General features: G+C 62.6%; 1 protein-coding gene across 1 annotated transcript; it reads right to left on the reverse strand.

The window, feature by feature from the left end:
* Positions 1–212: 212 nt before the first annotated feature.
* Positions 213–18,921, reverse strand: BCAN (brevican). The gene is made up of 10 exons (XM_064175941.1): positions 18,641–18,921; positions 18,154–18,555; positions 16,714–16,888; positions 16,497–16,624; positions 14,299–14,592; positions 8,753–9,001; positions 7,225–7,392; positions 6,559–7,050; positions 2,232–2,339; positions 213–505 (listed from the first exon to the last, which is right to left on the reverse strand). Exons 1-10 carry the CDS (start codon positions 18,840–18,842, stop codon positions 213–215), a joined length of 2,511 nt encoding a protein of 836 aa, XP_064032011.1. The 5' UTR covers positions 18,843–18,921.
* Positions 18,922–22,665: the final 3,744 nt, after the last annotated feature.

The raw sequence follows: 22,665 nt of genomic DNA on the forward strand, positions 1-22,665 counted from the left end.
CCCTCCCTCCTTCTCTCCATCCCTCCTTCCATTCCCCCCTCCACTCCCTCCATCCCTTCACCCCTCCCCCATCCCTCCCTCCATACTTCCCTCCCTTCCCCATCCCTCCCTCCTTCTCTCCATCCCTTCACCCCTCCCTCCCTCCACCTTCCCTCCCTCCCTCCCTCCCTCCCTCCCTCCCTCCCTCCCTCCCTCCCTCCCTCCCTCCTCTCTCAGCATCCCCAGGCCCTGCCTCCATTCTTGGCCACGTTTTTTACCTCAGCAGCCTCCCCCTGAGGCCTGCCAAGGCTCCCTCCCCCCACTCCCTCCCCCCGTCCTCCCCTCCCCTCCCCCCCCGGGCACCTACCGTTGATGAAGTCCTGCTCCTCGGGGGTCAGGATGGTGGCCAAGTGCCCCCCGTGGTGCCTGCACTGGGTCTCGGCATCCTCCCAGCTCCTCCGGGTGGAGAAGTGTCTGTAGCAGGCGCCCTGGAAGCTGTCCCAGCCTGCGCTGCACTGCCGCAGGGCTGAGCCGCCGCGGGGGGAGGGCAGGGGGAGGGGGACACAAGGAGGGGAGAGAGGAGAGGGTCAAGGTGGTGGAGCTCAGATCAGCTCAGCTCAGATCAGCTCGGCTCAGCTTAGATCAGTTCAGCTCAGCTCAGCACAGATCAGCTCAGCTCAGCTCAGCACAGATCAGTTCAGCTCAGCTCAGCACAGATCAGCTCAGCTCAGATCAGCTCAGCTCAGCACAGATCAGTTCAGCTCAGCTCAGCACAGATCAGCTCAGCTCAGCACAGATCAGCTCAGCTCAGCACAGATCAGCTCAGCTCAGCACAGATCAGCTCAGCTCAGCTCAGCACAGATCAGCTCAGCTCAGCTGAGCACAGATCAGCTCAGCTCAGCTCAGCACAGATCAGCTCAGCTCAGCTCAGCACAGATCAGCTCAGCTCAGCTCAGCACAGATCAGCTCAGCTCAGCTCAGCACAGATCAGCTCAGCTCAGCTGAGCACAGATCAGTTCAGCTCAGCTCAGCACAGATCAGCTCAGCTCAGCACAGATCAGCTCAGCTCAGCTCAGCTCAACTCAGATCAGTTCAGATCAGCTCAGCTCAACTCAACTCAGCTCAATTCAGCTCAACTCAGCTCAATTCAGCTCAACTCAACTTGGCTCAGCTCAGCTCAATTCAGCTCAGCTCAATTCAGCTCAGCTCAGCTCAATTCAGCTCAGCTCAGCTCAATTCAGCTCAGCTCAGCTCAATTCAGCTCAGCTCAGCTCAATTCAGCTCAACTCAACTCAGCTCAGCTCAATTCAGCTCAGCTCAATTCAGCTCAGCTCAGCTCAATTCAGCTCAACTCAACTCAGCTCAGCTCAACTCAACTCAGCTCAGCTCAACTCAACTCAGCTCAGCTCAACTCAGCTCAGCTCAGCTCAACTCAGCTCAGCTCAATTCAGCTCAACTCAACTCAGCTCAGCTCAGCACAGGACCTGAGGGGCAGTGGTGAAATCTGGGGGGGCTGTGGAGTGACCTGGGGGGGCTGAGGTGGGACTTGGGAGGGATCTGGGGCAGTGGTGGGACCTGGGGGGGCTCATGATTGGACCTGAGGGACCTTGGTGGAACCTGGGGGGGCTGAGATGGGACCTGAGGAGGTGTGGAGGGACCTGGGGGGGCCAAGGTGGGCACTGGGCACCATGGTGGGATCTGGGGGGCATGGTGGGCACTGGGCACTATGGTGGGATCTGGGGGGGCATGGTGGGCACTGGGCACTATGGTGGGATCTGGGGGGGCATGGTGGGCACTGGGCACCATGGTGGGATCTGGGGGGGCATGGTGGGCACTGGGCACTATGGTGGGATCTGGGGGGGCATGGTGGGCACTGGGCACCATGGTGGGATCTGGGGGGGCATGGTGGGCACTGGGCACTATGGTGGGATCTGGGGGGGCATGGTGGGCACTGGGCACCATGGTGGGATCTGGGGGGGCATGGTGGACACTGGGCACTCTGATGGGATCTGGGGGGGCATGGTGGACACTGGGCATTATGGTGGGATCTGGGGGGCATGGTGGGCACTGGGCACTATGGTGGGATCTGGGGGGCATGATGGGCACTGGGCACCATGGTAGGATCTGGGGGGCATGGTGGGCACTGGGCACTATGGTGGGATCTGGGGGGCATGGTGGGCACTGGGCACTATGGTGGGATCTGGGGGGCCAAGGTGGGCAGCAGGCACCATGCTGTGCCCTGTGGCACTCACATCTTTCACAGCTGCTGCCTCCATAGCCAGGCAGGCACAGGCATGCCAGGTGGGCACCATCCTCCGTGCAGGTGCCTCCGTTGAGGCAGGGGTTGGGGTGGCAGCCACCTGCTGGGCACAGACAAAGTCCTCAGCCAGGGCAGCTCAGAGACCTCCTCAGTGCCACTGCCCCACGGGCAGCAGCCAGCAGGTCCCTGAGCTGCCCACTGTGGGCACCCAGCCTGGCAAGGGAAGGGCTTGGGCACAGGAAGATGTGCCCAGTGCCACCCCAGCTGCCCTCAGGCCTTGGGGTTCAGAGGTAGCTGGAATGGGTTTGGGTGGGTAAGGACCTCAAAGCTCAGCCAGTGCCAACCTCCTGCTGTGGGCATGGGCACCTCCCACCGGCCACAGGCCTCACCCAGCCTGGCCTTGAACACCTCCAAGCTCCCTGGGCAAGCTGTGCCAGCTCTGCCAGCCCAGAGCTGCCCAGACTTGGAGCTTTGACCTCCCAGCAGGGCACAGGGACATGAATTGGCTGTTCCTGTCCTTCAGCTGCCTGGGCACACTGTGTGCCAGCCCCTGACCCTCAGCTGCCTGGGCACACTGTGTGCCAGCCCCTGACCCTCAGCTGCCTGGCACACTGTGCCAGCCCCTGCCCTCCACCTACTATGACAACCCCTGCCCTTCTCCTCCCTCAGCTCCCTGCTGTGCCAACCCCTGCCCTCCACCTCCCTGCTGTGCCAACCCCTGGGCACCTTCAGCATGATTCTGGGCAGGGGAGGGGGAGGTTCAGAGGGCCAAAGGCTTCAGCATCACCTCCTGAGCCTGGCAGCCAGTGCCCAGCCAGTGCCCAGCCAGTGCCCAGCCTCGCTGCTCTCCTCCTCTCGTCACCTTCAGCCTGCCCTGGGCTCTGTCGTCCCCGTCCCGTCCCATCCCCCCCCCCGCCCTGTCCCCGTCCCCGTTCCGCTCGTTAAGCGCCTGCGGAACATCGAGTCCCGGCGGCCGCGGCCAGGCGAGGAAGAGGAGGCGAAGTCCTTGACACCCTTCAGCCTTAACGATGCCCATTTCATGCCCCTTTGCTTCCTGGAGCCGTGCCAGGAGCGATGCTTCTGCCCTCACTCATCTTCCAGGCGCCGGCACCTCCTCCCCCTCCTCCCTCCCTCTCCATCACCACCGATGCCAAGGTGCCAGCGGCTTGCCAGGGACACCCGACCCGGGCCCCCCCTCCCCCGAAGGGTGGGCACAGCTATTTCGGGTCCTAATGCCACACATTCGGCTCCTCTCCTTGCCAGCAGTGCCACGAGGTGTGCCCACTGGCTGCCAGGGCATCCTCAGTGCCAAGGGAGCCATGAGGGCACTGCCAGGCCGAGGGGGGGGGGGGGGCAGGGATGGCACACAGGGGACCCTCTGCCCTAAGCAGGGAGCCCAGAGGGGAGATGGTTGGGGAGGGTTGGACACTGAGCATGGAACGGGTTGGAAGGGACCTCGAGGGACATCCAGTGCCAACCTGCCTGCTGTGGGCACCTCCCACCAAGCCCAGGGTGGTCAAAGCCTCAACCCAGCTGGCCCTGGGTGGTGCCAGGGAGGAGGCAGCCACAGACTTCCTGGGTAAGCTCTGGGCTGATCCTGGAGGATCTTTTCCTCCTTTATCCCTGAGGATCTTTCCCTCCTTGATCCTGGAGCTCTTTTCCTCCTTGTTCCTGGAGCTCTTTCCCTCCTTGATCCCTGAGGATCTTTCCCTCCTTGATCTTGGAGCTCTTTTCCTCCTTGATCCTGCAGGATCTTTTCCTCTGTGACCCTGGAGGTTCTTTCCCTCCTTGATCCTGGAGCTCTTCTCCTCCTTTATCCCTGAGGATCTTTCCCTCCTTGATCCCTGAGGTTCTTCTCCTCCTTGATCCTGGAGCTCTTTTCCTCCTTAATCCCTGAGGATCTTTCCCTCCTTGATCCTGGAGGTTCTTCTCTTCCTTGATTCTGGAGCTCTTTCCCTCCTTGATCCTGAAGGATCTTTCCCTCCTCCATCCTGGAGTATCTTTTCCCCCTTAATCCTGGAGGTTCTTTTCCTCCTTGATCCCTGAGGATCTTTCCCTCCTTGATCCTGGAGGTTCTTTTCCTCCTTGATCCTTGAGGTCTTTTCCAACCCAAACCATTCTCTGATTCCATGGGGCAAGAACTCAGCTGCTGGGAGCAGATGGGAGCTGGGAACCCCTCTCAGTCTGCCCACCTGTGCCCACCTGTGCCCACCACTCACCCAGCCCAGCCCTGATGTGCTGGGGAGCAGGGGGAGGGGAGGAGATATTCTCCCTTTGGCGGGGAGGGGGGAGAGAGGAGGAGGAGGCTGAAGCAACTTTGGGTCACTTGAGCATGGAGTGGCACAAGCTGGGGTGGGGCTGCACCCCATGACCCCTTAGTGCCCCCCTGAGGGGCACAAACCCCTCCCTGCACTCCTACCATCAGCTCCCAGGGGCAGCAGGGAGGATGCAAAGCAGCCACAACCCCCCCGGACCCAAAAACACCTCTCTGGGGGGGTCATAGACTCAGGGATGAGGATGAGGAGGGGACAAGAGGTTACTGAGTCACTTCATGATCCCTCAGTGCCCCCCAAAGTGGTAAACCCCTCCCTGTGCTCCTACCATCAGCTCCCTCATGCCAAGGAAGGGCAGCAGGGAAGATGCAAAGCAGCCACAACCCCCCCAGACCCAAAATCACCTCCCTGGGGGGGTCATAGACTCAGAGGTGAGGATGAGGAGGGGACAAGAGGTTACTGAATCACTTCACGACCCCAAAGTGGTACAAACCCCTCCCTGTGCTCCTGCCATCAGCTCCCAAGGGCAGCAGGGAGGATGCAAAGCAGCCACAGCCTCCCCGGACCCAAAAACACCTCCCTGGAGGGGGGGGGGTCATAGACTCAGGGATCAGGAGGGGACAAGAGATCACTGAAGTCACTTCATGACCCCAAAGTGGTACAAACCCCTCCCTGTGCTCCTGCCATCAGCTTCCAAGGGCAGCAGGGAGGATGCAAAGCAGCCACAACCCCCCCAGACACAAAATCACCTCCCCGGGGGGGTCATAGACTCAGGGATGAGGCTGAGGAGGGGACAAGAGATCACTGAAGTCACTTCACGACCCCAAAGTGGTACAAACCCCTCCTTGTGCTCCTGCCATCAGCTCCCTCATGCCAAGGAAGGGCAGCAGGGAGGATGCAAAGCAGCCACAACCCCCCCAGACCCAAAATCACCTCCCTGGGGGGGTCATAGACTCAGAGGTGAGGATGAGGAGGGGACAAGAGGTCACTGAAGTCACTTCACGACCCCAAAGTGGTACAAACCCCTCCCTGTGCTCCTACCATCAGCTCCCAGGGGCAGCAGGGAGGATGCAAAGCAGCCACAACCCCCCCCCCAGACCCAAATTCACCTCCCTGGGGGGGTCATAGACTCAGGGATGAGGCTGAGGAGGGGATAAGAGATCACTGAAGTCACTTCACGACCCCAAAGTGGTACAAACCCCTCCCTGTGCTCCTACCATCAGCTCCCAAGGGCAGCAGGGAGGATGCAAAGCAGCCACAACCCCCCCGGACCCAAAAACACCTCCCGGGGGGGGGGGGGCACAGGTTCAGAGGCTGGGAGAGGAGCAGAGGATTAGTGAGTGAGCGGGAGGAGGGCAGCAGGAGGCGCAAGGACGCAGAGCTGCAGCCAGAGGCTGGTTCTAGAAAGGTTTCCATCGCCTTTATTAGTACCACAGTTAGTGAGAGGAGGAGGTTTGGGAGGGGGCTCTGGGGGGGGGGGAGAGCTTTTAGCTGCTTCTTGGGGGGGGGGGGGTGAAGGAAGGTTATGGAAGGGTTCGGGTTTGTTTTTTTTTTCACGGAAAGAGTCTTTTAAAACACTTCACAGAAGTAGAAAGAGGTCGGGGGCGGGGGGGGGGGGGGGTTGGGTTTGTCGCCGTCGTTGGTCCCTTTAAGGGCACAAATCAGCTGGCACCGATTTTGTTCGCCGAGCAGATGCCCTCTGCCGACCTAAAAACCTCTTCCCCTCCCTCCCTACAAGCCGAGGAGGAGAAAGAAAGGAAGGACAGAAGGAGAGGAAGGGACAGACGGACAGGGGGGGGGGGGGGAGCGCAGCTGTCGCCTTGCCCTAGTGCCAGGCAGCAGCCAGCAGGGCTGCCCCCAGGGTCAGGGTGGCACCAGGAGGTCCTTTGGCTGAGCCGGAGCCAGCCCCGACGCTGGCACGCTCGGTGGGGAGGGCTGGCAGGGGCCCAGGGGTGCTGGGGTAAGGGTCCCCCGATGAGGTACCCACAGGGGTGACCCCGAAGGTGTCGGCGTGGGGAGAGGTGAAAGCATCCCTGGGGGTCCCACCTGGTTCTCCCGGAATGGCTGCAAGGAAACCCTCCAGGGTGGCAATGGAGGGGGTGGGCTGCTCTTCCTCCTCCTCCTCCTCTTCCTCCTCCTTCTCTTCCTCCTCCTTCTCTTCCTCCTCTTTCTTTTCCTCCTCTTTCTCTTCCTCCTCCTTCTCTCCCTCCTCCTCCTCTTCCTCCTCTTCTGAAGACCCAGCAGGAATCCCACGCTCGGTGCCCGGAGGTCGCAGCACAACCTCTTGGCTTCCCGTCCCTGGCACCTCCGTGTGCCAAGGCGTGCCCGCTGTCACCTCCGCCTCGGGGACAGTCCCCCTGTCCCCCGGGGCCGCGGGCGAGGGGAGCCACAGGGCCCCCGACGGTTCCTCTCCTTCCTCGGGTGGGGGCGCGGCGGGCAGCGGGGACCCCCCAGGACCTTCCACCACGTCCCCCGAGAGCTCGGCGTCATCCGGAGCCTTGGCACCGCCTCGGAGGGTCCCACCAGGCTGTCTGCTCTCTGTCGAGGTGGCAGAGGTGGCACCGGTCGGCGACGTCCCCCGGTGCCCAGGTGCCCCGGGGCTGGCAGTTCGGGCTGGCTGCCCCACGGCTTCCCGCGGGGCGTGGGGGTGGCAGGTGGGGGTGCCAAGGTCGGGTGGCGGAGGGAAGCCTCCCTCAGGGGGTTCCGTGTCACCTGCTGCAGCTCCCACTGGGGACGAGGCACCGGTGGGTCCCTCCGAGCCTGGCCGTGGGGCCGTGGAGTGCGTCTGTGTGCCAGGGGCTCCATCCTGCTCCGTGGGCTGCCAGGGGTCTTGCCCTCTGCTGCCAAGGTCCCTGCCCAGCGCCGCTCCCTCTTCCTCCTCTGCAAAGGGCAAGGCAGAAAGGCAGTGAGGACCCTGGCACGGAGGAGCCAGCCGAGGCTGCGGGCACCGGCACCGCCCGCTGGCACCGCAGGTCCTGCCCGCGGCGGGCACAGCCTGGGCAGGGGCAAGCAGCAGTACAAAGATGCCCAGGAAAATGCCCCCCGAGATGCAGAGGAGAAGAACCAACACCCACCCCCCGAGCCCCTCTGTGGCATCGTCCAGCATCATCCAACCAAGCTCTGCCTCACCCTACTGCCAAGCCCAGCCCTGGCACAGGTGCCCCTTGGGCTCCTCTCCCTCTGCCCACCAGCAGCTTCCTGCAGCTCTTGGCACTGCCAACCACAGCCCAGCAGCCAAGGGTGGGATGGGTTGGGTTGGAAGAGATCTCGACCTTCATCATCCTCATCCTCATCCAGTTTCAACCCCCTGCCAGGGACAGGGACAGCTCCTGCCAGCCCATCCAGGCTGCTTCAGCTCCCATCTGGGTTGGGTTGGAAGGGATCTCGACCTTCCTCATCCTCATCCAGTTCCAACCTCCTGCCAGCCCATCCAGGCTGCTCCAGCTGCCATCCAGCCTGGCCATGAAACACCTCCAGGCTTGGAGCCTCCATCACCTCCTTGGGCAACCTGTGCCAGTGCCTCAGCACCCTCCTGGGGAAGAATTTCCTCCTCTTCCTCCTCTCCCATTTCAATCCAGCTTCTGCCAGCCTGCAGCCATCACCTCTCACCCTGGCACTCCAAGCCTTTGCCCAAAGGCTCTCCTGGAGACTCCTCTGGATCCTGGCAAGCTGCCCAAAAGTGCCCCTGGAGCCTTCTCTTCTCACCACCCTCACTGGAAAGGATTCCTTTCTGATGCCCTCCTGCCCTGGCACCAATGCCCTGCCCATGGCTGCCCCTGGAGCCTCCTCTTCTCACCACCCTCACTGGAAAGGATTCCCTTCTGATGCCCTCCTGCCCTGGCACCAATGCCCTGCCCATGGCTGCCCCTGGAGCCTTCTCTTCTCACCACCCTCACTGGAAAGGATTCCCTTCTGATGCCCCCTTGCCCTGGCACCAATGCCCTCTCCACAGCCACTCCCTCCATGAGAGGAACGAAGCCACCGCTGCCGACCCAGGCACCCGTGGGCACTTCCACCTTCTCCTTGCAATCCCTCAGGATCCTCCTCTTCATCCCAGCCCTTAACCTCCTCCCCCTCCCTGGCACAGGCTAAAGCGGCACAGCCTCCTGCCTCAGAGCCGGACCGGGGCGGGGTAGGGTGGGGTGGGGGTGGGGAGCTGGAGGGCACTGCCAGCTCGCTTCTGCCGAAGGGGACAGAGTTTGGCCAGCAGGGGCGGGTGGGTGGCAGAGACTTGGGTGACCTGAGGAGGACACGGAGGTCTCTAGCGGGGGGTGTTGGGGTTTTGACCCCGCTGAGTCTTCCGGGGGGGTCTGGCTTGGCTTTTCCAGGTGAGGATCCTGCAAGAAAGGGATGGCGAAAATCGCCCCTCGCGATTCGAGCTCGGTGGGCGCCCTGGGCAGCTGCAGCTCCTCCAGCTGTTGTGCCACCGCCACAATCTCCTGGAAGCCCTCGGGCTCTCGGGCACCCTCAGGGATGGAGTTTGTCCCTTCTGTGGGCAGAAAGAAAGTGGGGAATTACTGCCCCGCGCTTGGCAGGAGGGAGACAGAGAGAGAGAGAGAGAGACAGAGAGAGAGAGATGCCCTCGGTGGCTAAGGGGCAGCGCTGCCGCGGCGGGAGGGGAGGCAGCTCTAAGCTCAGCCTGATTGTCCCTTGGGCACCCAGCTCTGCTGCCTCAGCCTGGCATCCCAGTGAGGATCCAGCTCTGCTGCCTCAGCCTGGCATCCCAGTGAGGATCCAGTTCTGCTGCCTCAGCCTGGCATCCCAGTGAGGACCCAGCTCTGCTGCCTCAGCCTGGCATCCCAGTGAGGACCCAGCTCTGCTGCCTCAGCCTGGCATCCCAGTGAGGATCCAGCTCTGCTGCCTTAGCCTGGCATCCCAGTGAGGACCCAGTTCTGCTGCCTCAGCCTGGCATCTCAGTGAGGACCCAGCTCTGCTGCCTCAGCCTGGCATCCCAGTGAGGACCCAGTTCTGCTGCCTCAGCCTGGCATCTCAGTGAGGACCCAGCTCTGCTGCCTCAGCCTGGCATCCCAGTGAGGATCCAGTTCTGCTGCCTCAGCCTGGCATCCCAGTGAGGACCCAGCTCTGCTGCCTCAGCCTGGCATCCCAGTGAGGATCCAGTTCTGCTGCCTCAGCCTGGCATCCCAGTGAGGACCCAGCTCTGCTGCCTCAGCCTGGCATCCCAGTGAGGATCCAGCTCTGCTGCCTCAGCCTGGCATCTCAGTGAGGACCCAGCTCTGCTGCCTCAGCCTGGCATCCCAGTGAGGACCCAGCTCTGCTGCCTCAGCCTGGCATCTCAGTGAGGACCCAGCTCTGCCTCAGCCTGGCATCCCAGTGAGGACCCAGCTCTGCTGCCTCAGCCTGGCATCCCAGTGAGGACCCAGCTCTTAGCTCAGCCTGATTGTCCTGGTGGGCACCCAGCTCTGCTGCCTCAGGCTGGCATCCCGATTGGAATCCAGTTCCCCTCAGCTGGGACCCAGCTCTCCTCAGCCTGGCACCCCAATTGGAATCCAGCTCTCCTCAGCCTGGCATCCCAGTAAGGACCCAGCTCTCCTCAGCCTGGCACAGAGTGGGCACTCAGCCCTCCTCACCTTCCCTTTTCAGCAGGGGCAGTCTCAGACCCTTGCCAGGTGCTCCTGAGTGCCACAGCCTGGCTGGGAGCCGTGGGGCTTTGGTGGGCACCAGCTCCTGGGCCCTGCCTGCTGCAGGTGGCACAGGTGGTGCTGGCTGCCACCACCTCAGGGACCCTGGAGCCACCAGTCTGGAGCTCTCCAGACCTCCTCCTCCAGACCCCCCCCAGCAGCTCAGGCTGGTGGCTTCGGCTGCATTGTCAGTGCTGGAACCTTCTGTTTCTTCCAACAGCTGCTCCTTCTCCTCCTCCTCCTCCTCCTCCTCCTCCTCCTCCTCCTCCTCCTCCTCCTCCTCCTCCTCCTCCTCCTCCTCCTCCTCCTCCTCCTCCTCCTCCTCCTCCTCCTCCTCCTTCTCCTCCCTCTCCTTCTCCTCTCTCTCCTCCTTCCTCTTCCCTCCTCCCTCTCCTCCTCCTCTTTCTCCTTCTCCTCCCTCTCTCCTCCTCCCTCCTCCTCTTCCCTCCTCCTCTTCCCTCCTCCTCCTACTCCCTCCCCTCCTTCTGCTCCCACTCCTACATCTCCTTCCTCTCCTCCTCCTCCTCCTCCTCCTCCTCCTCCTCCTCCTCCTCCTCCTCCTCCTCCTCCTCCTCCTCCTCCTCCTCCTCCTCCTCCTCCTCCTCCTCCTCCTCCGGCAGTTCCATCCCGGGGAGGGTTCCCAGGGGGGTCCCACCCCAGGCAGTGTGGACTTAGTGGGTCTCAGGGGTGATGGCTTCGAGGGTGGCTGGGACAGGTCCCTCCTGCCTCACACAGCCCGTGAGAGATAGGGAAACTGAGGCAGGGAGCTGGGTGGCACCCGGGAGGACACCACCCCCATGCCACCACCCCACCGTGTCCCCGAGGGGCTGCAGAGGGCTGTGGGTTGGCTCCTTCTTCCCTCCCTGCCCATTCCCCCTGCCAGCATCCAGCGATTCCGGAGGCATCACCCCCAGGCAGCCTGGCACTCCTCGGGGACCTGCCCCAGCCTGGCAGCCCTCGGGGATCAACCAAGCCCAGAGTGGTGCCCACAGGACTGGCACTGCTCCACGGTGCCAGGCAGGACACCTCTGTTCTGTCTTCTTAGATCTCTCCTCTGCCCTGCCACAGCAGCAGGCACTGCTCAGACCTCTCCTCTATCGCGATACAGCAGCAGGCACTGCTCAGACTCCTCCTCTATCGTGACACAGCAGCAGGCACTGCTCAGACCTCTCCTCTATCGCGATACAGCAGCAAGCACTGCTCAGACCTCTCCTCTATCGCGATACAGCAGCAAGCACTGCTCAGACCTCTCTTCTGTCGTGACACAGCAGCAAGCACTGCTCAGACCTCTCCTCTATCGCGTTACAGCAGCAGGCACTGCTCAGACTCCTCCCCTATCACGATACAGCAGCAGGCACTGCTCAGACCTCTCTTCTGTCGTGACACAACAGCAGGCACTGCTCAGAGCAAGCAGAGCACAGACACTTCCCCTCCCTCCTATCACGATATATCAGCACCAGGCTGTATCAAGCCCCCCCAGGTCACCCCTCCACTATCGTGACACAGACCCCCGAGGAGGTGTCCCTGTCCTGTCTCAACAGCACAAACTCCCTCTGCCCTATCATGGCACTGCACAGAGGGCACAGGGATCCTGCTGGGATCCCAGCACCTGAGTGGAATGCAGACAGCACCTGGCACCCACTGGGCACCCAACAGATACCCAGCACCCAACAGGCACCCAACAGGCACCCAGCACCCACTGGACACCCAACAGGCATCCAGCACCCACTGGGCACCCAACAGATACCCAGCACCCAACAGGCACCCAGCACCCACTGGGCACCCAACAGATACCCAGCACCCAACAGGTACCCAACAGGCACCCAACAGGCACCCAACAGATACCCAGCACTCAACAGGCACCCAACAGATACCCAGCACTCAACAGGCACCCAACAGATACCCAGCACCCACTGGGCACCCAACAGATACCCAGCACCCAACAGGTACCCAACAGGCACCCAACAGGCACCCAACAGATACCCAGCACTCAACAGGCACCCAACAGATACCCAGCATCCACTGGGCACCCAACAGATATCCAGCACCCAACAGGCACCCAGCACCTACTGGGCACCCAACAGATACCCAGCACCCAGCAGGCACCCAGCACCCACTGGGCAGTTCCCAGGCAGATGGGTGATTGGGAGGGGGCATGAGCTGTAAACATCACAGCATCACAGCCTCACAGCATCACAGTACCACAGCATCACAGTACCACAGTCTCACAGTCTCACAGCCTCACAGCATCACCAGGGTTGGAAGAGACCTCACAGCTCATCCAGTCCAACCCTTTAGCACAGAGCTCAAGGCCAGACCATGGCACCAAGTGCCACGTCCAGTCCTGCCTTGAACAGCTCCAGGGACGGCGACTCCACCACCTCCCCGGGCAGCCCATTCCAGTGGCCAATGACTCTCTCAGGGAAGAACTTTCTCCTCACCTCCAGCCTAAATCTCCCCTGGCACAGCCTGAGGCTGTGTCCTCTCGTTCTGGTGCTGGCCACCTGAGAGAAGAGAGCAACCTCCTCCTGGCTACAACCACCCTTCAAGTGGTTGCAGACAGCAATGAGGTCTGCCCTGAGCCTCCTCTTCTCCAGGCTAACCAATCCCAGCTCCCTCAGCCTCTCCTCGTAGGGCTGTGCTCAAGGCCTCTCCCCAGCCTCGTTGCCCTTCTCTGGACACACTCAAGCATCTCAATGTCCCTCCTGAGATGCTTGATGGCAGTGGCAGTAGTGAGGTGTGGGTAGCAGCAGCGGGGTGCAGGTGGCAGGGTGGTGGTGGCAGTGGTGAGATGCAGGTGGCAGTGGCAGGGTGGTGGTGGCAGTGGTGAGGTGCAGGTGGCAGTGGCAGGGTGGTGGTGGCAGTGGTGAGGTGCAGGTGGCAGTGGCAGGGTGGTGGTGGCAGTGGTGGAGTGCAGGTGGCAGTGGCAGGGTGGTGGTGGCAGTGGTGAGGTGCAGGTGGCAGTGGCAGGGTGGTGGTGCAGTGTGGGGTAGCAGTGGTGAGGTAGCAGTGATGAGGTGCAGGTGGCAGTGGTGGGATGCAGGTGGTGACAGTGGTGAGGCGCAGGTGGTGGGGGTGGCCATGGCTATGGTGCGGTGCAGGTGGCAGTGGTGTGGGTCGCAGTGGTGGGGTGCAGGTAGCAGTGGTGGCGGTGATACGATGCAGGTGGCAGTGGTGGGATGGCAGCAGTGGTGGAGGTGGTGCGGTGCAGGTAGCAGTGGTGGTGGTGATACGATGCAGGTGGCAGTGGTGGGATGGCAGCGGTGGTGGTGGCACAGTGTGGGCAGCGGCAGTGGTGGTGGTGCGGTGCAGGTGGCAGTGGTGAGGGGACAGCGGCGGTGGTGGCGGCGGCGGGGTGGTGCGGGGTGGCAGCGGTGAGGTGGCAGCAGTGGTGGTGGCGGCGCCGGTGCGGTGCAGGTGGCAGCGGTGAGGTGGCAGCAGTGGTGGTGGCGGTGCGGTGCGGGTGGCAGCGGTGAGGGGACAGCGGCGGTGGTGGTGGCGGTGCGGTGCAGGTGGCAGCGGTGAGGTGGCAGCAGTGGTGGTGGCGGTGCGGTGCAGGTGGCAGCGGTGAGGGGACAGCGGCGGTGGTGGGGGCGCCGGTGCGGTGCGGGTGGCAGTGGTGAGGTGGCAGCAGTGGTGGTGGCGGCGCCGGTGCGGTGCAGGTGGCAGCGGTGAGGGGCAGCGGCGCCGGTGCGGTGCGGGATGGCAGCGGTGAGGTGGCAGCAGTGGTGGTGGCGGCGCCGGTGCGGTGCAGGTGGCAGCGGTGAGGTGGCAGCAGTGGTGGTGGTGGTGCGGTGCAGGTGGCAGCGGTGAGGTGGCAGCAGTGGTGGTGGTGGTGCGGTGCGGGTGGCAGCGGTGAGGGGACAGTGGCGGTGGTGGCGGCGGTGGTGCGGTGCGGGATGGCAGCGGTGAGGTGGCAGCAGTGGTGGTGGCGGTGCGGTGCAGGTGGCAGCGGTGAGGTGGCAGCAGTGGTGGTGGCGGTGCGGTGCGGGTGGCAGTGGTGAGGTGGCAGCAGTGGTGGTGGCGGCGGCGGTGCGGGTGGCAGTGGTGAGGTGGCAGCGGCAGTGGCGCCGGTGCGGTGCGGGTGGCGCCGGGGCGGTGCGGGTGGCGCCGGTACGGTGCGGGTGGCGCCGGGGCGGCCGCGTACCTCGGAAGCAGTAAGCGTCGTATCTGCTGTGCCGCTGCGGGAATCCGGTGCGGTTGGGGAAGAGGAAAACGGTTTTGACTCCGGGCAGGGCTCCGCCGCAGCGCTCCCGGGGGGTGACGATCGGGTACCGGACGCTGCCGTCCGCCAGCCACCCGGGGCTGCAGGCGTCCAACCCTGCGCTCCAGGCTGCGTAGAGCTGCCCCGGGCTCGCCAGCCGTGCCCCCAGCGCCCGGCAGCGCCGCGCAGCCTCTGCCAGCGTGAACTTGCCGGGGGTGGTCTCCAAAAAGAGCTCCCCTGAGAAGAGAGGAAGGAGAGGAGGAGGAGGAGGAGGAGGGTTGGAGGTGGGCAAGAGGTGGGAAGCTTCCCAAGGGTGGGCGTTTGGTAGCACCAAAGGTGGTTTGGAGGTGAGGACCTCGTGGGAGGCTCTGTCTGTGTTTGGTCTGCATGGGCATGGGTGCCACGGGCATGGGCATGGATGTGGCTGGAGCTCTCATGCCAAGGATGGAGCTCTCAAGCTGTGGTTGGAGCTCTCATGCCATGGTTGGGGCGCTCATACCAATGTTGGAGCTCCCATGCCAGTGGTGGATCTCTCATGCCAAGGCTTGAGCTCTCATATCAAGGTTGGATCTCTCATGCCAAGGCTTGAGCTCTCATATCAAGGTTGGATCTCTCATGCCAGGGCTGGAGCTCTCACACCAAGGTTGGAGCTCTCATGCCAGGGCTGGAGCTCTCACACCAAGGTTGGAGCTCTCATGCCAGGGCTGGAGCTCTCACATCAAGGTTGGAGCTCTCATGCCAGGGCTGGAGCTCTCACACCAAGGTTGGATCTCTCATGCCAGGGCTGGAGCTCTCACATCAAGGTTGGAGCTCTCATGCCAGGGCTGGAGCTCTCACATCAAGGTTGGAGCTCTCATGCCAGGGCTGGAGCTCTCACACCAAGGTTGGATCTCTCATGCCAGGGCTGGAGCTCTCACATCAAGGTTGGAGCTCTCATGCCAGGGCTGGAGCTCTCACACCAAGGTTGGATCTCTCATGCCAGGGCTGGAGCTCTCACATCAAGGTTGGAGCTCTCATGCCAGGGCTGGAGCTCTCACATCAAGGTTGGAGCTCTCATGCCAGGGCTGGAGCTCTCACACCAAGGTTGGAGCTCTCATGCCAGGGCTGGAGCTCTCACATCAAGGTTGGAGCTCTCATGCCAGGGCTGGAGCTCTCACATCAAGGTTCGAGCTCTCATGCCAGGGCTGGAGCTCTCACACCAAGGTTGGAGCTCTCATGCCAGGGCTGCAGCTCTCACATCAAGGTTGGAGCTCTCATGCCAGGGCTGCAGCTCTCACACCAAGGTTGGAGCTCTCATGCCAGGGCTGGAGCTCTCACATCAAGGTTGGAGCTCTCATGCCAGGGCTGGAGCTCTCACATCAAGGTTGGAGCTCTCATGCCAGGGCTGGAGCTCTCACACCAAGGTTGGATCTCTCATGCCAGGGCTGGAGCTCTCACATCAAGGTTGGAGCTCTCATGCCAGGGCTGGAGCTCTCACACCAAGGTTGGATCTCTCATGCCAGGGCTGGAGCTCTCACATCAAGGTTGGAGCTCTCATGCCAGGGCTGGAGCTCTCACATCAAGGTTGGAGCTCTCATGCCAGGGCTGGAGCTCTCACACCAAGGTTGGAGCTCTCATGCCAGGGCTGGAGCTCTCACATCAAGGTTGGAGCTCTCATGCCAGGGCTGGAGCTCTCACATCAAGGTTCGAGCTCTCATGCCAGGGCTGCAGCTCTCACACCAAGGTTGGAGCTCTCATGCCAGGGCTGCAGCTCTCACATCAAGGTTGGAGCTCTCATGCCAGGGCTGCAGCTCTCACACCAAGGTTGGAGCTCTCATGCCAGGGCTGGAGCTCTCACACCAAGGTTGGATCTCTCATGCCAGGGCTGGAGCTCTCACACCAAGGTTGGATCTCTCATGCCAGGGCTGGAGCTCTCACACCAAGGTTGGAGCTCTCACATCAAGGTTGGATCTCTCATGCCAGGGCTGGAGCTCTCACACCAAGGTTGCATCTCTCCTGCTTTGCTACCCTCCACCTTTTGAAGGCCAACACCTGCAGGTCAGGGCACCTTTTGGGGCATTCCTAACAGGTTATGGGGTGGGTTACAGTGACCACCAGAGCAGAGGCAGGCAGGATGGCACCCAGAGGGGCACCGTGGGCACCTGGCAGGTCCTCGGCGTAGCAGTAGACGTCGTACATGTCCTGGGGGTCCACCACCCCATAGTTCCTCACCCCTGGCACTCCGTTCATGTCTCCATAGCAGGCCTCCCGTGGCGTGTGGATGGGGTACCTGGGGTGGGAGAGGAGAGATGGGCACGGGGGGGGGGGTCACCAAGGGGGGAAGGGGCACAACCTGGAGGTGCCAGTGGTGGCCCTCACCTGACGGTCTGGTCTGAGATCCAGCCGGCGTCGCACTGCTCGTAGCCGCCCAGGTAGGCAGCATAGAGCTGCTCGGGGGTGGCAATGCTGGCACCGATCCTGGCACAGGCTGCCCGAGCCTCGGGGAAGGTGTAGGCATAGCGTAGGGAACCCTCCCGGTAGTGGAACACCACTCCTGAGGGGGGGAGAGAGAGAGGAAGGAGGGCGTGGGGAAGGGGCTTCAGGGAAGTCCCCTCCGAGCCCACGCAGGGAGGAGGATCTGCAGCCAGGGGGAGCCTCCAGAAGCTGCTCTCACCTGCCCTCACCTCCTCACCTGCTCTTACTTCCTCACCTCCTCACCTGCTCTTACCTCCTCACCTCCTCACCTGCTCTCACCTCCTCACCTGCTCTTACCTCCTCACCTCCTCACCTGCTCTTACCTCCTCACCTCCTCACCTGCTCTCACCTCCTCACCTCCTCACCTGCTCTCACCTGCTCTTACCTGCTCTCACCTGCTCTCTGCTCTCACCTCTCACCTCCTCACCTGCTCTCACCTCCTCACCTCCTCACCTGCTCTCACCTGCTCTCACCTGCTCTCACCTGCTCTCACCTGCTCACTGCCTCACCTGCTCTCACCTGCTCTCACCTCCTCTCACCTCCTCACCTGCTCTCACCTTCTCACCTGCTCTCTGCTTTCACCTGTTCTCACCTCCTCACCTGCTCTCACCTGCTCACACCTGCTCTCACCTGCTCTCACCTGCTCTCACCTCCTCACCTGCTCTCACCTTCTCACCTGCTCTCTGCTCTCACCTGTTCTCACCTCCTCACCTGCTCTCACCTGCTCACACCTGCTCTCACCTGCTCTCACCTGCTCTCACCTCCTCACCTGCTCTCACCTGCTCTCACCTCCTCACCTGCTCTCACCTTCTCACCTGCTCTCTGCTCTCACCTGTTCTCACCTCCTCACCTGCTCTCACCTGCTCACACCTGCTCTCACCTGCTCTCACCTCCTCACCTGCTCTCACCTTCTCACCTGCTCTCTGCTCTCACCTGTTCTCACCTCCTCACCTGCTCTCACCTGCTCACCTGCTCTCACCTCCTCATCTGCTCTCACCTGCTCTCACCTCCTCACCTGCTCTCACCTGCTCTCACCTACTCTCACCTCCTCACCTGCAGGAGGACCTCAGCCTCGGGAGTAGATCTACACCTGCTTGTACCCTTGCAGGAGGACCTCAGCCTCACTGTTTGACCTCCACCTGCTTTCACCCTTGCAGGACGACCTCATCCTCCCGGCTGGCTCCAGCCTTGGCCGCCCCTTGGCAGCATCTCCTCCTCCCTCCCTGCTACCCCCACACCCTCGCTGGCAAAGCCTTTGCCGGGCCAGAAGCAGAGCCCTGGGCAGGCTTTTAGCCCTCGGAGGCTCTACCCCAGGAGAGCCCTCGGCTGCCCGGCAGGAGCTACCTTTGACCCTGAGGCGCAGCAGGTCGTGCCCGTCCTCGATGCCATGCTGCACGTCGCAGCGGTAGATGCCCGAGTCGCTGGGGCGCAGCTCGGTGAGCCGCAGGGAGGCGTCGGTGTAGCGCCGGTGGAAGGTCGGCAGCGACGCCCGCAGCCGGTAGTCCTCGCTCACCTTCACCCTGTCCCCGCGGGCTACCAAGATCTCCACCTCGTTGCCCTCCGAGATGAAAGTCCACTTGACCCGGGGAGTGCCCAGGACGGCTCGGCGCCCGCCGGTGCCAGCGGTGCCAGCGGTGGGCTGAGGGCCGAGGTAGGTGATGAGGCAGGGGATGGTGATGTCCCCTGCCAGCACTGCCTCCGGGGCTGGGTACCGAGGGATGGAGACCTGCAGAGCTTTGAGGTCGTCTGGGGAGGGAGGAGAGAGGAGGTTGTGAGAGGTGGCAGGGAGAGGTGATTGGGGCAGGGAGAGGTTTGGGTGGTGCCAACTTACCTGTGGCATCTTCAGGGCCAAACATCTCTGGTATCACCGTGGGGGTGAGAGCCCAGAGCAGCAGCAGGGGGAGGGTTGAGGCCATGCTCTGCCCTGTGAGAGAAGAAGTCACCAAGGGGGCTTGGAAGGCAAAGATGAAGGCAGAGATGGAGGAGGAGAGGCTGGGGAGAGGACTCTGCTCATGAAGGTTCAGGTGCCCCATGGCTGTGTGGCATGGAGGGCACAGAGAGGTTGGCACCAGCGTGGCCTCAGGGTAAGCTTGAGCTTTGGATGGTGGAGAGGAGAAGGAGATGTGCCCTGGTGGCAGCAAGGAGCCAGCAGAAGTGATTGGGAGCCACTGGGACCCATCCAGCCTCCACCAGTCAGATCCTACCCAACCTCCACCAGTCAGGTCCTAACCAACCTCCACCAGTTGGGTCCAATCCAAACTCCACCAGTCAGATCCTAACCAACCTCCACCAGTTGGGTCCAATCCAACCTCCACCAGTCAGATCCTAACCAACCTCCACCAGTTGGGTCCAATCCAACCTCCACCACTTGGGTCCAATCCAACCTCCACCAGTCAGGTCCTAACCAACCTCCACCAGTTGGGTCCTAACCAACCTCCACCAGTTGGGTCCAATCCAACCTCCACCAGTTGGGTCCAATCCAACTACCACTGGTCAGGTCCTACCCAACCTCCACCAGTCAGGTCCTAACCAACCTCCACCAGCTGGGTCCAATCCAACCTCCACCAGTCAGGTCCTAACCAACCTCCACCAGTTGGGTCCAATCCAACCTCCACCAGTTGGGTCTTAACCAACCTCCACCAGTTGGGTCCAATCCAACCTCCACTGGTCAGGTCCTACCCAACCTCCACCAGTCAGGTCCTACCCAACCTCCCCCAGTCAGTTCCCCTGGGCCCAGCAAAGTCCAACCTGGCCCTGAAGACACAGAAATGCCAAACCCAACTCCTGGGCACCATCAGGGAGCGAAGCGATGCCAGACCTGGCACTGCATGCCCAGGGGCACCATGGCAAAGCTCCTCTGCATGGTGGGGAGTTGGCAACCAGCAGAAGAGCCAACAGCTGGGGTGGGGTCACCCCTGAAGGAGAGGAGGATGAAGAGGGCACCCACCCACGCTGTGTCCCTCTGCAGGTTGGCACAAGTGCATGTGTGTGCCCCTGGGCACATGTGCCCTGCTTGGGGGGGAGGGTTAGGGGTAGTGGATTGAGGTCATTGAGCTGCCAGGGCTGTTGGGCAGGGTTGGGTGGGCAGGGGACAGAGGAGCTGAGGGCACACAAAGGGGCAGGGTTGGGTGGGCAGGGGACAGAGGAGCTGAGGGCACACAAAGGGGCAGGGTTGGGTGGGCAGGGGCCAGAGGAGCTGAGGGCACACAAAGGGGCAGGGTTGGGTGGGCAGGGGACAGAGGAGCTGAGGGCACACAAAGGGGCAGGGTTGGGTGGGCAGGGGACAGAGGAGCTGAGGGCACACAAAGGGTGGGGGCAGGGCGGGAGCAGGAGGCTCCTCCTTGGCATTCAGCTCACGCCTGGGAACGTCGGGGCCCTGCAGTGCCACCATTATGTGCCAGGCCTCTCTCTCAAGGCTGCCTGGCACAAAGGGGCTCGTTCCCAGCAGGCTTGGGGGTGGGCACTGGAAGGACAACCTAGTGGCAAGCACGGCTGGCACCGGTGCCCTCCCCCCCCCAGCCCAGCCCAGCCCAGGGAGCAGTGAGCATGTCAGGGAGGGGCATGGATGGAGCCCAGATGGCCTCTTGAAGCCACCCTGGAGGGCATCACAGCATGAGTTGGGTTGGCAAAGCCCTGCCAGGTCACCCTGGCCAAGCGTTCTGCAGCTCTGCCAAGGCTGGGGCTGAACCATGGCACTCAGCACCCACAGCTCTGAGGCCCCTCCTGGCATGGGGACTCCACCACCAACCTCCCTGGGCAGCCTGTGCCAGCCTTGCAGAACCCTTCCAGTGGAGAAGTTTCTTCTCATGCCCAACCTGAACCTGCCCTGGGGCAACCTGAGGGCATCTCCCCTTGCCCTGTGCCTTGGCACCAGAGCCCAACCCCCACCTGGCTCCAGCCTCCTCTCAGGCTGCTGCAGAGCCTCAGGAGGTCTCTCAGCCTCTTCCTCTCCAGCCTCATCCCCCCAGGGGTGCCCTCAGCTGCTGCTCCCCAGCCCCTTGCCCACCTTCCTTTGCCCTTCTCTGTGCCCTTTCCACACCCTCAACGTCCTCCTGGCACTGAGGAGCCCAAACCTGACTCCAGGCTTCCAGCAGTGCCCTCCCCAGTGCCCATCCCAGGGCAGACAATCCCTGCCCTGCTGCTGCTGCTGCCTGATCCAGGCCATGCTGCTGGTGCCCTCCTTGGCCAGCTGGGCACCCCCTGGCTCACCTCCAGCTGCTGGCACCAACCCCCTTGCCAGGTCCTTCCCCACAGCCTCCAGCCTGGGGAGCTCCATGGGGTCGGTGTGACCCAAGGGCAGGATGCCAGCGGGGATGTGGCAGCTGCTCCTGTGCCATGCAGGGGAGCACAGCCCTGGTGCCCTCTCACCCCTTGGCACAGGGAGCTGGAGGTCTCCTCAGCCTCCCTTCACCCTAAGCCTGCACCCTGTGGCTGGCAACCCTGGCACTGGGGGCAGCTTTCCACTTGCTGAGCTCTTTGTGCCCCATCGATTTCAGCAGCCACAGGAGCCGAGTTGGCACCACTGTGGTGCTCTTTGGGCCAGGCTGTTGGCTGCCAGTGCCAGTCTGACAGGAGGCTGCCATCCTGCCTGGCACCCCTTAGCACTCAGAGCTCCTGGGCTTTACCCATGGGACCAATGCACCAGGATGAAGGTGTCAATAGTGCCCCTGGCACCATGGCCATAGTGCCCTTGGCACCACACACCATGGGCATACAGCCCCTGGCACCAAGTGCCATGGACATAGAGATGCTGGCACCATGCACCACAGACACACAGCCCTTGGCACCATCTACATTGTATGTACAGCCCCTGGCATCACACAGCATGGGCCTACAGCCCCTGGCATCACACACATGGATGCTCAGCCCCTGGCACCACACACCATGGACCTACAGCCTCCTGGCACCACACTCCATGGGCATCACCCATCACATGCAGACCACAACCCACCCCTTTCCCACCAGGACCTCAGTCTGGGCAGCCAAACCCCAGTGCCCCAGTCCCAAGCTGGCAGTGTCAAACCCAAATCCCCCAGGACCAAGCTGGCAGTGCCAAACCCCAATCCCCCAGTCCCAAACTGGCTGTACCAAACCCCAGTCCCCCAGGCCCAAGCTGGCAGTGCCAAACCCCAGTCCCCCAGGGCCAGGCTGGCAGTGCCAAACCCCAGTGCCCCAGTCCCAAGCTGGCAGTGTCAAACCCAAATCCCCCAGGGCCAGGCTGGCAGTGCCAAACCCCAGTCCCCCAGGACCAAGCTGGCAGTGCCAAACCCAAATCCCCCAGGGCCAAGCTGGCAGTGCCAAACCCCAATCCCCCAGTCCCAAACTGGCTGTACCAAACCCCAGTCCCCCAGGCCCAAGCTGGCAGTGCCAAACCCCAGTCCCCCAGGGCCAGGCTGGCAGTGCCAAACCCCAGTCCCCCAGGCCCAGGCTGGCAGTGCCAAGGCCATGCCAGGAGCTTTCTCCGCTCCATCAGGATCATTTGAATTCAGCCTCAGGACTCTGGAACCAGACACAAAACCCTTTCAGCTCTGCAGCTGTGGCTGAGTGCCAGCCTGGGGGCTGCCAGCTGTACCCACTCCCTGCCCCCCCTACCAAGGGTGCCCAAGCGAGGAAGGCTTTTGTGGCAGGTTCCCTTCCCTGCCCGTTCCCAAGGCGCCAGGCTGGCACCAGGAGCCCCCAGGGAGGTGACTGGCAGCAATGGGGCAAAGCTGAGGTGAACTGAGAGCTGCTTCCCTCCTGTGCCACCCAACCCTGCTTGGCACCAGAGCACTGGCACTGAGGTTAGGGGCAGGGGTGGGGGGGGATGGGAAGGGTTAAGTTTGGCTTTGGCCTCCCTATGGCTACTGGGAGCAGGTC

This window comes from Pogoniulus pusillus, chromosome 43 (genome assembly GCF_015220805.1).
Source record: "Pogoniulus pusillus isolate bPogPus1 chromosome 43, bPogPus1.pri, whole genome shotgun sequence".
Classification (NCBI taxonomy): Eukaryota; Metazoa; Chordata; class Aves; order Piciformes; family Lybiidae; genus Pogoniulus; species Pogoniulus pusillus.